Consider the following 13,578-nt stretch of genomic DNA (forward strand, 5'->3'; position numbering starts at 1 on the left):
CTTTCTAATTGCATCAGCATCCCCACAATCTCCTGCGAGGCGGGTGCTATTCTTATGCCCATTTCGTAGATAGAAAGCTGAAGATCAGCAAGTTTGAAGTTTGGGGTGCACCGTGTTCTTCCTCCTATCTCTTCAACGCTCCCAGAATAATCTCCAGTCTTCTTTTTTCTTTTTTTAAAGCAGTCAAATTTAGCAATGGGGGGGGGTCCAGTCTTCTTAATTTCAACCCCTAGGGGAGGGGGTCCTCCTCAATTTTTTCTCATCACCAGCCTTCCTCTCCTCCTGTTAACCCAGCCACCCTGGGACTCTTTCATTTCCTAGACAAAACCCATGATAGTTCACTTTGCAGCTCGTTTGTTTTAGGTGTCACTTTGGGTGTCTCCTTTGCCACATGGACGGCCCAATGTAGGTCACTATTAACTGATTTCTCTCTGTCCTGTTCGCCAAAATGGGTCCCCAGCTCGGTGCATCCTCTTCAGTGTCTCCTACACAGGGTGTCTTGGGGGGGGACCCCGCCCCCTAGGGGTTGAAATTAAGAAGACTGGACCCCCCACTGCTAAATTTGACTGCTTTAAAAAAAGAAAAAAGAAGACTGGAGATTATTCTGGGAGCGTTGAAGAGATAGAAGGAAGAACACGGTGCACCCCAAACTTCAAACTTGCTGATCTTCAGCTTTCTATCTACGACAGGGACCCAAACAGGGCTGGGTCTTGGGGGACCTTGAATGGCGCCACATTGACTTGGGGACTTTATCACGTAAGCGCTAAGGAGCCCCGGAAGGTTCTTGAGCAGGGGAAGGGACAGAACAAGCGCTTTCTCCACGGGGCTCGGTCGGCCTGTGCCTTCCTCTCCCGTCGCTCCTTGGTAAACGCAGCAAAGGGCGCCAGGCATAGCCTCCAGCGTGAAGCGCGCTTGTCGCTCTGGCAACGGAGTCCGGAAGAACCACGGAGACGCAGCCCCAGAGCGCAGAGCGGTCGCCCCGGGCCAGCGAGGCACGGAGTGCTAGAAAGATGCGTCGGACCGATTGTCACGTGGGAGGCCGTGCGAAGGCGGGACTTCCGGCGGCCCGGTATTTTTTTTCCGGTTGTTGGCCCCAGGCGGCCCCTCCCCGACTGGGCCTTGCGCCCCCCGCCCCCCGCGGCCCCCCGCGGCCGGGCCCGCCGCCACCATGAAGAAATTCTTCCAGGAGATCAAAGCTGACATCAAGTTCAAGGGCGCGGGACCCGGTCAGAAGCTCACAGAATCCGCGGGGTGCGTGACGAGCGCTGGGCTTGAGGCCCTGGGGGCGCAGGGAGGGCCGGGAGAGGGCAAGCGGTGGGGAGGGCGGCCGAGAGTCGGGGGAAGGGGCGAGACCTGGGGGCGGGGCAGGAGAGGGCGGAGGGCGGGAGTCGGTGGGACAGGAGCGAGGCTTCGGGGGGTGAGGAGCGAAGCTTGGGGGGCGGGGCAAGAGGGGGAGGGGAGAGAGAACGGGGGGGGGGGGCCCGGGAGGGTGAGAGTGGGGGAGGGGAGGACCTGGGGTGGGGCACGAGGGGGCGGGGCGTGGGGGAGGCGAGATCTCTGGGGGCGGGGCAGGAGGAGGGTCGGAGGGAGTGGGTGGGGGCAGGGCCTACGTGAAGTTGCGCATGGGTGCACTGTGCTGGGTGGAGAGTCGTCGTGAGACTTAGTGTCCCTGGGAATGGGACTCTGGTTCTGGTGCACGTGGGAGGACGGGATGAGGGACCAGAGTCTGGAAGGCCAGGGAGGCAGTAGTTGGGAGGTCTGGGTGAATTGGGGGCGCTGGGAGAGAGTGAGGAAGATCTGGGAGGAGCGTGGAGGTGTGGGTGGACGTAGGGGACTCTTGACAGATTGGGTGATGGGCGAGGGAGGGGAGGAGGGTGCATGGCCTGATTAGTGTCCCCATTGTCTGGGGAGGATTTGGGAAAAGACAAAAACCTGGGTATGGCTGAGCTGGGAGGGTGGAGGGCCAGGGGAGAGGTGGAGCTGGTAGGTAGAGAAAGGGAGTCTGGAAGGGCTGGGCCGATGCAGGGGGCTGCGGCAGGAGGTGGTGGGGATGGAGGAGACAGGCTGTCAGGCGGGACAGGGGTCCATGAGGAACAAAAGAAGAGTTGTTAAGAGGTGGGGGCCAAACGGGGATAGGAGAAGAGGCAGGGAGGCAGGGGTGGGGGTGAGGGAGGTGGGGGTGCAGTGAGGACATCCGGGTTCTTGGAGGGAGGGAGGGAGCTGAGCAGGAGAAGGGAGGATGGGATGGGGGGGTGGGCAAGCCAGGCTGCTGTCATTGATTCAACACTATTGGGGGAGGAGGTTGTGGCTGCTGGGACTGGGTGTGACAGGAAGCATGAGGGGCATGTGGGTGATGGCCAGGTCAGACCTGGGGCTAGGAGGAGAGAGAAGGGCTCAAGTGACACTGCAGACTCAGGGCTTGTGGGGGATGTTGGCTATGGAGAAGCCTGGGGCTACCATACGAGCGAGGGCTCATCTAGTGGGGGCCGATGGACAGGTAACCCAGTAGGCACATGCCGAGCAATCACCGCTCGGGCCAGGAAGAAGAGTGAGCGGGGTTAGGGTAGCATCTGGTGGAGGGAACCATGAGCTGGTCTGGGAAGGCATCTCTGAGAAGGTGACATCTGAGCTGGACTTGGACCAGGTGAGACTCAGCCTTATGGAAATCAGTCCCCTCCACATCTCCCTGCCCCAGCCCCAGCCCTTCCCTGTCGTCACCCCAGCCCCAGGCAGGACATCTCAGGCAGAAGGCATAGACAGTGCCAGGGTTCTGTGTGGGGACCAGCTGGGGTGTGGGAGCCCAGTGTAGACTGGGAGGAGCAGAGGAGGGCACGGGCCAGGCTGTGCAGGGCCCCTGGGACTTTGTGGCATGTGGCGGGCCTTGTGCAGAGGAGTGGCACTTGCTGGCTTCGGAGAGTCCATGACGGGTCCGGGTGAGGTGTCTCAGGAAATGCTGTTTTTATGGAAAGATCTAAACATCATTTGGGGCCAGGGCGGGTGTATGTGAGTCATCTCTTCTTCAGCTCGAGATTCTTGGCTGTGGGGGTGACTAGAGAGAGGCAGGGATGGCAGGAAGCAGGTCCCAAGAGTCCTCGGGACACTTGTGTGTCTGGGTGGAGCCGGAGGAGTGAGGGGCTGAACGGAGAGCCCGGGCTCCTAGAGGCTTCCGTGGACCTAGAGCTCAGGTGATTTGCACTACTGGGGTCGGGTGGGGGAGCGCCGTGGAGGAGCGGAGCAAGTTGGGAGGAGGGACTTCTGTGTGCAGCCCGTCTCCAGGCCACCGCACGCTAAGTAGATTATGGAACTGTCTGCCACATGGGGTCGTTCCAGCAGGGCAGAGAGGGATTAAATGAACGTGACTCATGCCCAGTGTGCTGAGGCGCCCAGGGTAACGCTGGTTCTGTTGTCAGTCCTGCCACAAGGATCAGGTGACATGGGGCGTGTCACCTGAGCTTCCATGAACCTCTCAGGTTTGCGAAAAGGGGATCTCGAGACTTCCCGTTCAGAGGGTGAACCAGCTGAGCTGGGCATGCTCCCCGCAGGGGCCTGTCACACAGCAGGTGTTTGGCAGAGCTTGCATGGTGGGGTCCAGGCTCGGGCGGGGTAGGGGGAGGGCCTGACACCCCTTGGGTCTCATCAACTCCTGAGGATATCAGGGTGCCTGCACACGTGGCAGGGCTGCCGTTACCCACTTCACAGGTGAGGACACTGAGGCCCAGCTGGGGCAGGACTTGCCCAGAGGGGCAGAGCTCAAAGCAGACCTGGCATCTGCTGCCTCCAGGGGCTCTTCCACCCATAACAGAACCTTCTGGTGGCCGTGGGTGGCCCTGGGAAAGAGGCATCCCGGCCCACGGCATCTGATGGGGCAGGTGGCAGGGGTGGGGTGGGGCAGAAGCTTTTCTGTCTGACACCCCGTCCGCCCTGCTGGCAGTCCCGGGAGGACACTCATGTTCCCGGGTCGCTCGGCAGGGAGAAGGCCCCCAGAGAGAAGCCCAACCAGCCGGCCCTCAGGCAGCCACGCCAGGGACCCACCGATGAGGCGCAGATGGCAGCCGCCGCTGCCCTGGCGCGGCTGGAGCAGAAGCAGCCCAGGGCGCGGGGCCCCACGTCGCAGGACTCCATCAGGAACCAGGGTGAGCCGGCCCTGCCCAGCTGAGGCGGGGTGCGGTTTGCGGGTCCCAGGCCCGGTGCTTAGCTCTGGGTGGAAAAGGTTACACGGCTGACGACGGGCGGGGGGGAGGGTTTAAAGTCACCACTGGGAGCGTGCCCGCTGCGGGGACCTGCAGCCTGCTGTGGGGGGGCATGGCCACCAAGGGCTTCCTCCAAGAAGGGAGGTGGGGGCTGAGACTGGAGGACTAGCGGGTGGTCAGGAGACGTGGCAGGGGACACAGGGCAGAGGGGCGGGTGCAGACTGAGCCCTGCAGGAGAGGCCACAGAGGGCCAGGCCAGGGCAGGGGCCCCGCGCCATTCGTCCATCCCCGTCTCCCTCCACTTGTTCCTTCCTTCCAGTGAGAAAGGAGCTTCGAGCCGAAGCCACCGTCAGCGGGAGCCTGGAGGTTCCAGGGAACAATGTGGTAAGAGCATGGCCAGCTGTGGCGTCACACCTCGGGGGTGGCTTGGGCTGGGGCCAGCTCGGACCCCGTGAAGGGCCCACCAGGAGAGTGGAGACACGGAAGACATGTCACCTGTGTGCTTGGGTCCCCAGGGTCTTTGGGAGTCCCCTCTTCAGGCAGTGTCATCTGGGACCTTCAGGGCTCAGCACTTGGCCCTGGCTTGGGCCCCAAGGGTTGGGCGGGACTCACTTTAGTGCACTGGCTGTGCCCCAAGCCCTTGAGCGTGGGCGCCGTTACACGTCCCACTTTTCCAGAGAGAGTGCAGAGGCTCAGAGAGGTGGCGCCGCCGTCCTGTCTCCCACACCTCAGAACCTGCAAGGCCGGGAGGGAACCACATCGGTGGCCCCAAAGCCCGTGCCCTGGCACTGCCCTCTCCTGCTTGCCGTGGGAATTGAGGGGCTCCATGGAGACGGGTATAATCAGGGAGGTCTTCCTGTAGGAGGTGGGTCCCGGGAGCTTGGCCGAAAGGGGCTTCAGAGCAGCCTGAGGAGTCACTGAATTTTAGCGTGGAAGAGACCCCAGAGGTTGCCTAGAAATCAAGGCCGGGAGAGTGGCCAGGAAATGTCGAGGACACAGGACCTCCCGACTCCAGCCCAGAGCCCCTTCCTCTCTAGTGCGAGAGGTGCCGGGCTGCCACTTGTCCAGCGCTCAGCCTGTCAGGAGCTCGGGTGCTACATGCTCTCTGTTCCCTGCCTTGTTTAATTCTGAGCTGGCCCTGCAGGGACATTTCACAGACCAGGAAACAGGCTTGGAGGGGTCTGGTTACTTGGCCAGAGTGTCTCCAGCAGCGAACGGGTGGAAGGGATGGTGTGGGGGGGTCTAAGGGACACACCCTCAGGACTGTGGCACTTGAGTGGCTCCAGGGTGCCTCTGTCCACAGCCCAGACCTGGACACTTTCGCCCCCATAGGTACCTGAGCCCAAAGAGGAGGGCTCGACCCACCTGGCGGTGCCTGGTGTGTACTTCACCTGCCCGCTCACCGGGGCCACCCTGAGGAAGGACCAGCGGGACGCCCGCATCAAAGAGGCCATTCTCTCGGTGAGTGGCAGTCCTGTGTCCCCCTGTCCCCCACCACCCTGGAGCTTACGGTGCCCCAGGCCCCCCCGGGTGGCTTCTGGCCCTGGCAAAGTCCTGCAAGCGCTTTGATTGTATTTCCGCTTTTATTCGCTTTTGTTTCTGTTCTGATCTCTCTAAAGAGGGACACGTGTACAGAACTCAAAAGGCACAAGAGCGATGGAGAAGGGCTTCCTCCCGCCCTCTCGGGCCACCCTCCCTGGGGCCCCTCTAGGTGGCGAGGTCCCTTACCAAGACACCCTGCGTGTATGCAAACTATCGATGTACGTGTGTGTCTGCTCCCATACTTTTGTTTCTTGTTTTCCGTAAAAGGTCATGTATCGTTCACACTTAGCATAGAAACTCTGAGGTGTCACATCAGCACAGAAAGAACTTCCACAGTAGTTTTTTTCTTGTACAGTAAGTCCGCAGTTGACGTTGTCAGTCCTCACTTAAGGTTGTCAGGTTCTTAGAAATTGTGACTTAATACTTGAAACGACACATAACAAAACCAATTCTTTTCATTGTTATAAAACAACAACGTTGGAGTAATTGAGGTTATTAGAGGACGTACTACGTTGTTTCACTTAAAGTCGCAGAGTCTGAGAAACCAGCGATGTTAAGGGAGAGCTCACTGCAATTCTTTTTTCCCTTCCTTCCCTTCCCTTCCGTTTCCTTTCTCTCTCTCTCTCTCTCTCTCTCTTTTTCAGCATATTATGGGGGTACGAGTGTTAAGGATACATATATTGCCCATGCCCCCCCTCCGCCCTTGAGTAAGAGCTTCAAACGTGTCCATCCCCCAAACGTTGCACATCTTACTCATTGTGGTTGTATGCACCCATCTCCTCCTCCTCCCTCCCACCCTCCCGACACCCGATACATGTTATTCCTATATGTCCACTTAGGTGTTTATCTAATACCAATTTGCTGGTGAGTCCATGTGGTGCTTGTTTTTCCATTCTTGAGATACTTCACTTAGTAGAATGGGTTCCAGCTCTATCCAGGAATATACAAGAGGTGCTAGATCACCATTGTTTCTTAAAGCTGAATAGTAGTACTCCATGGTATACATATACCACATTTTATTAATCCACTCATGAATCGATGGGCACTTGGGTTGTTTCCACAGCTTTGTAATTGTGAATTGTGCTGCTATAAACATTCGAGTGCAGGTGTCTTTTTCATAAAGTGACTTTTGATCTTTTGGGTAGATGCCTAGTAGTGGAATTGCTGGATCAAATGGTAGATCTACTTGTATTGCTTTGAGGTATCTCCATATTGCTTTCCACAGAGGTTGAACTAGTTTGCAGTCCCAACAGCAGTGTAGGAGTGTTCCTCACTGCAATTCTTTTTTTTTTTTTTTTTTTTTTGAGACAGAGTCTTGCTCTGTTGCCCAGGCTAGAGTGAGTGCCCTGGCATCAGCCTAGCTCATAGCAACCGCAAACTCCTGGGCTCAAGCAATCCTCTTGCCTCAGCCTCCCAAGTAGCTGGGACTACAGGCATGAGCCACCATGCCCGGCTAATTATTTCTATATGTATTAGTTGGCCTATTAATTTCTTTCTATTTATAGTAGAGATAGGGTCTCGCTCTTGCTCAGGCTGGTTTCGAACTCCTGACCTGGAGCAATCCGCTCAGCCTCCCAGAGTGCTAGGATTACAGGTGTGAGCCACTGCGCCTGGCCCTCACTGTAATTCTTTATCAGGAGCTAACTTCGAACTCGAAGAGAAATTGCAAGAGTCGTACTGAGAACACTCATATCCTTTGACCTAGGGTGTGAGTTCTCTAATGCCGTTGTAACAAATTTCTACAAACTCGGTGGCTTAAGACAACACACATTTGTTCTTACCATTCTGGGGTCAGAGTCGGACATGGGCCTCTGTGGGCTAAAATCAAGGTGTGGCAGGGCTGGTCCCTCCTGGGGCTCCAGGGGAGAACTGTCTCCCGCCTTTCCCGGCGTCTAGTGGCCGCCCGTGTCCCCCGGCTCGGGGCCCCTCCTCCCCCTCCAGAGCCAGCAGCGAGCGTCTTCCAGTCTCTCTGCCCCAACCATCCCGCCCCTCGTGGGAGGACCCTGCACTGACACTGGGCCCCTGGGTCATCTAGGGTGACCTCCCTGTTTTAAGGTCAGCTGATTAGCAGCCTCAGTTTATCTGCTGCTAATTCCCCTGTGACTTAACACATGCACAGGTTCCAGGGCTCAGGAGGGGCTGTCTTTGTTGGGGGCAGGGGGACATTCTCCCCGCCCAGATGTGCCAGGTGTTGACATTTTTGCCACATTTGCTTTATCACTCGTGTGTTTCTCTCTGAACCACTGGAAGGCAAGTTGCGCATTCTCTCGAGTGACTGCAGAATGCTCCCCTGCAAGTTATTCTGTCACTCACGTAACCCACCTCCCTGTTGATGAGCACACAGGACATTTTTCACCTCTTGCTAGTCAAGCACAGTTGTGCCATGAAAAACCTTACCTGACGTCACTTCAGTGTAGGCTCAGCTCTAGAACTGCAGTTGTTGGGACAGGGGACACTGTGCACTGGTGGTTGGTTGTAACCTGATCTTCCATAGGGGCTGGGGGGAGTCACACCCCCTCCAGCAGCCATTTCCCTGTCCCTCCACCACTGTGGATTGCTAATAAACTTTTTAATCTTTACCCAAATTGACAGGTGCAAATAACATCTCAGGATAGATTTAATTTGCATTTCCCTTGTTTTGGGTTATGTTGGTCATGTTTTCATATGAGAACACATCGTTTGCACATTTTTATTGGGTAGTGGCTCTTTTTTTCTTATTGATTTGTAGGTACTCTTTTTTTTTTTTTTTTTGAAACAAGAGTCTTACTTTACTTTGTTGCCCAGGCTAGAGTGAGTGCCGTGGCATCAGCCTAGCTCACAGCAACCTTAAACTCCTGGGCTCAAGCAATCCTCCTGCCTCAGCCTCCCAAGTAGCTGGGACTACAGGCATGCGCCACCATGCCCGGCTGATTTTTTATATATATATTAGTTGGCCAATTAATTTCTTTCTATTTATAGTAGAGACGGGGTCTCGCTCTTGCTCAGGCTGGTTTCGAACTCCTGACCTGGAGCGATCCTCCCGCCTCGGCCTCCCAGAGTGCTAGGATTACAGGCGTGAGGAGCCACCGTGCCCGGCCTGTAGGTACTCTTTACATATTAGGGAATTTAGGCTTTTGCCTGTGACATGAGTTGCAGATATTTTCCTCCAGTTTTTTTTGGTTCTGCTTTTGGTCACTTTGCCACATAGAATTTTTGATGTCTGTATGATTAAATGTCTCATATTTTATGGCTTCTGGGTGTTGGGTTATACTTTGAAAGGTCTTCTCCACTTCCATGCTCAAATAATCCTGTGGTTTTTCTAGTGTTTTGTTGTTTTGCTTGTGTGTTGTGTTACAATGTTTAAGCTTTAGACCCAACTAGAATTTATCCCTGTGTGTGTAAACTATGAGGTGGGGAGCCCATGTTATTTCTTTCCAGATAGCTGCTGAATTTTTACTCAATATATTGAAAACACTGTCTTTTGCTCATGGGTATGGAACCCCCCTGTATCCCACGGTGGATTCCTGTGTGGGTCTGGGTTCCTTTCTGGATGCCGTGTTCCCTTGTGCCTTGTCTGTTCATGAGCCCTGGCCCTGACTTAGCCTGAGGGCAGCATTTGGAGCAGCGGCTCTTCCCAGGGTGGGTGTGCTTTCCCGGGGGCTCTGGGGACGCCCTGCCCACCTAGCTGTCGTCGTGTCTCTCTCTGCAGACCCACTTTCTCTGCCCTGCGATGTTCCTGCCCCTCTGTCTGTCTCAACCTGGCAACTAAACTGACAGGCTGGGCTGGGTCACAGTTTGCAGTTGGCAGGAGAGTGGCTCAGTTTGGGTCATTGGTCACTGTGACACAGAGGTGGCTGCGGAGTGCTCCTTGCTGTGCAGTTGGGGTCTCTGGGGGTGGGGCAGAGGCTGTGGGCTGCCTGGGCAGGTGGTCTGTGTCACATGTCGCCCCAGGCGGCACTGCTGTTCACCACCCCCAGCTGCCTTTCTGGGCTGAGGAGGGACGTGGGATTGTAGCCACGTGCGGGGTGGAGTGTGAACAGATTTGTTCCCCAAACTTGTCCCTCCCTTAGGTGACCTGTCCTCAGCCTCTCCCTGCTGGGATGCTGTTTGCAGTCCCCAGGCTGGCTCTGGGAAGCCCCTGATCTCCAGCTGTGACTCCCCCTCCTCTGTAGAAGCAGGTGGGACCCCGGGAGCTGCGGGGCTGGGCCACCCCCATGCACGCCAGACATGGAGGGTCACAGACCTCACTTGTATCCTCTCTGCTACCTGGCATCCCTGTGACCCTGGAAGGGGACTTGCGGCCTCTCCTCAGAAACCTGGGAGTCCTTCCAGAGCGTGCCTCGCGGGGCCGTGAGGAGGCCAGGGATGGTGGCCACGGTGGCCGGTAGTTCAGTGAGCAGCTGCGGCCTCCGTGGGTCTCAGTGCTGGAGCCGAGTGCTGCAGCCACGGTGCCAGGCGGGGATCTGTTTTTGTGAATGTGGCCCGCAGGAGGTGAGGGCAGACTCCTCTCTCCGTGCTGGCTACGGCAGGACCAGGCAGGGCCGGGCCACCCGGGGTCTCTTCCGTGTGCTCAGGACACGTGGTTGAGTTGGCATCAGCTAGATGCTACTGCTCTGCCAGGAGAGGGTCATCGAGACCTTCTTCCCAGTCCGGTCACCTGGGCAGCGAGAGGGGCGGGTGGTCCCCAGGCCCGTGATCTCCCACACCTCCCCTCCCCATCCCAGCACTTTGCCACCGACCCAGTGGCCGCATCCATCATGAAGATCCACACGTTCAACAAGGACCGCGACAGGGTGAAGCTGGGCGTGGACACCATTGCCAAGTGAGTGTCGCCCCTGCCAACCCGATACAGCCTTTACCCCCCACCTCCACCTGACCTGCCCAGGTGGCCTGGAAGGAGCATGGGCTGGGGGTGAGGCCAGAGCCGCCCCAGCCCCCCATCTACCCCGTCTGAGCCTTCGGGGAAGGGGTTGGGCCTCTTGGGTCTCAGATTACCTGTCTGCAAAATGAAGGGGTTTAAGGAGTCAGGGTTCCCAGCCCTGGCTCCTTTGGGGACCTGAGGACTGCAGAAGAGGCAGGGTCCCCCCACCAGGGGCCACCGTGGGCTCTGCAGAGTGACCTCCATTCCCATGGTACTCCTCATCCCCCACACCCCGGGGTCCCTGGGCTGTTTTTTTGCTCTGACCACAGGCCAGGCAAGGCTCTCAGATGCCGTCCCCTGGGGGTGAGAGTTAGAGAGCCGGGCGGGCACGGGTGGCCCACCTGGGCTTGTGTCCTGTCCACCCCTCCCCCCCAGGTACTTGGACAACATCCACCTGCATCCAGAGGAGGAGAAGTACCGGAAGATCAAGCTGCAGAACAAGGTGTTCCAGGTGGGCGCTGCCTTCCAGAGCGCTCAGCCTGGCGTGGCCGCACCGCACAGGACCCCACTGGTGGTGGGGGCCGAGGGCCTGCACGCAGCAGGTGTGGCCTGCTCAGGGCAGGGGCCAGGGCAGAGCTGGCAGAGCAAGGGCTTTGTGCCCCAGAGTCACCCCAAGTCCGTGGGTCGCCGTCTCCCCCACCCCCAGCGCACCGACTCTCCTCCGGTTGCGGTCGTTGGGGAACACGTGGGCACGGGCAGGATTTCCACACAGGCTCTGGCCGCCCGGCCTGTGTTGGCTGCAGCAGTGTCCTGCTGGCGAGCGGGACACGAATTCCCTTCCCACCCCGAGGGCTTCTGGCCTCGCTGTCCATGCCTGGCTGTGGAGCCCGGTGCCCCGCCCTCTGAGCAGCGGTTAGCGCCCTGCTCCCGGTTAGCGCCCTGCTCCCGGGCAGACCTGGGGCTGGTCCCTTCAGGGTGGGGGTGCGGAGCCCTGTTGCTGTCGTGACCTCCAGCTCCCCCGCAGGAGCGCATTAACTGCCTGGAAGGGGCCCACGAGTTTTTTGAGGCCATCGGGTTCCAGAAGGTGATGCTTCCGGCTGCCGACAAGGGTGAGAGTGGACAGGCCTGGCCGTGGGGGCGGTGGGAGGGTCCGGCTAGCAGTGTGCCCACTCCTCCCCCCACCCCCTCCACCCCGGTGCTGCCTGCAGAGGGCCCCGAGGAGTTCTATGTGCTGAGCGAGGAGGTGCTGGCCCAGCCCCAGAGCCTGGAGAGGCACAGGGAGCAGCTGCTGGCCGCCGAGCCCGTGCGCGCCACGCTGCTCCGGCAGCGCCGCATCTTCCGGCCGTCGCCCCTGGCCTCGCAGTTCGACTTGCCCGGGGACTTCTTCAACCTTACGGCAGAGGAGATCAGGCGGGAGCAGAGGCTCAGGTGGGCAAGGCGTCCGCAGGTGGGGTGGGTGGGCACACGGGGGCCAGTGGCCTGAGCCTCTCGCGCGCCCAGGTCGGACGCGGTGGACCGGCTGAGCGTGCTGCGGACCAAGGCCATGCGGGAGAAGGAGGAGCAGCGGGAGCTGCGCAAGTACACCTACACGCTGCTGCGCGTGCGCCTGCCCGACGGCTGCCTGCTGCAGGGTGGGTCCCCCCAGCCCAGGGAGGGCGGCTGGGAGGGCCCCGCGGGGTGTCCCAGCCCTGCTGACTGTCCCGCTCCCCAGGAACCTTCTACGCCCGGGAGCGGATGGCCGCGGTCTATGGGTTCGTCCGCGAGGCCTTGGAGAGCGACTGGCTGCCTTTCGAGCTGCTGGCCCTGGGAGGGCAGAAGCTGTCGGAGGACGAGAACCTGGCCTTGAACGAGTGTGGGCTGGTGAGTGAGTGTCCACAGCCCCTTCTCCTCCCCAGGTGCTCTGTGGCTTCTCCCTGGTCCGAACGGGCAGGAGGGAGCTGTTCCGTGGCAGGCCCGTGCTCAGGAGCGGGGACCTGGGCAGAGCCAGCTGTGGATTCCTTCCTTCCATTTAGTGGCAGCATGGTCCTCAGCGAGTTCCTGACTCTGTGCCTCGGTTTCCCACCATAGCGCTGGGGGGAGGTGTCAGCTGTTGTGCTGGGCCCCATAGCCCTCTAAGGGGCAGAACCGAGCAGCCAGGCGGACGTGCAGGGGCTCAAGGGGGAGCAAGAGGGCGTCCCTGGCCCAGGTCGCCCTCAGAGGGGCAGTCGTAGGAATAGCTGGCTGCCTGGCTGTGTCCTCCCGCTGCGCTGCCTGCCACACGGAGAAGAGGTGACAGTCTGCTGCCCCTCGGCAGGTGCCCTCTGCCCTCCTCACCTTCTCGTGGGACGCGGCTGTGCTAGAGGACGTGAAGGCTGCGGGCGCCAAGCCCGACTCGTCCATCCTGAAGCCCGAGCTGCTGCTGGCCATCGAGATGCTCTCGTGAAATAAAAGCAGGGTTGGCCTCGGCCCCGTGTTCTGTCTCTCGCCCGCCTGTCCCTGTCCCCACGGAGCCTCCAGCCATCTCTGGAAACGAGTGCCCTGCGCCAGGGCACAGGAGGGGAGCAGGCTGCCCGGGGAGCCGCATGCAGAGGGAGGATGTTGAGATGCCCGAGCGCCCTGGAGAGGGCCTAGGGCGGCCGACAGCCCCGCCCTCCCCTGCCGGGCGCAGCAGTGTCACGGAGCCCCCAGGTGTCCCCGGCAGGAGAGCAGGTCTGCAGCACAGCCTGGTTCCCATGCAGAGGGTGCTGCGGCTGCCATGGGGGATGCTGGTAACACTTGTAACTAAATTATGAAACCAAATAAACAGGATGTTTGGATATAGCTTCCTGGCGCCTCATTCCAACCACGTGGCCCAAGGCAGAGCCAGCCACTGCGGCCGAGCAGCACCTGGGGTCTGGGCCGGCTGCTACTCGGGTGGGGCCAGGTCTGGCCATCCAGCTCCCCCAGGGGAGCCACCTGTTCTCAGGGAGGAGTTCCCCGGACGAGGCAGGGGCTGTGCTGAGCCCACGCCTGGCTTGCTGTGACTGG

The 13,578-nt window shown here is 59.3% G+C and overlaps 1 protein-coding gene across 3 annotated transcripts; it reads left to right on the forward strand.

Moving 5' to 3' along the window:
- The first annotated feature begins 1,072 nt into the window (after window positions 1-1,072).
- On the forward strand, window positions 1,073-13,372 carry UBXN6 (UBX domain protein 6). 3 transcript variants are annotated; one of them, XM_012769260.2, is made up of 11 exons: window positions 1,073-1,251; window positions 3,970-4,133; window positions 4,510-4,574; window positions 5,523-5,651; window positions 10,436-10,533; window positions 11,008-11,083; window positions 11,597-11,681; window positions 11,781-12,000; window positions 12,073-12,203; window positions 12,284-12,432; window positions 12,866-13,372. In XM_012769260.2, the coding sequence occupies exons 1-11, from the start codon at window positions 1,169-1,171 to the stop codon at window positions 12,992-12,994; spliced, it is 1,329 nt and encodes a 442-aa protein (XP_012624714.1). In that variant the 5' UTR covers window positions 1,073-1,168; the 3' UTR covers window positions 12,995-13,372. The 3 variants fall into 3 exon arrangements, with proteins under 3 accessions (XP_012624714.1, XP_075854478.1, XP_075854479.1); XM_075998363.1 differs by lacking the exon at window positions 1,073-1,251 and adding an exon at window positions 2,298-2,644; XM_075998364.1 differs by lacking the exon at window positions 1,073-1,251 and adding an exon at window positions 3,632-3,699.
- Window positions 13,373-13,578: the final 206 nt, after the last annotated feature.

The sequence above is a fragment of the Microcebus murinus genome, chromosome 27 (genome assembly GCF_040939455.1).
Source record: "Microcebus murinus isolate Inina chromosome 27, M.murinus_Inina_mat1.0, whole genome shotgun sequence".
Taxonomy (NCBI): domain Eukaryota; kingdom Metazoa; phylum Chordata; class Mammalia; order Primates; family Cheirogaleidae; genus Microcebus; species Microcebus murinus.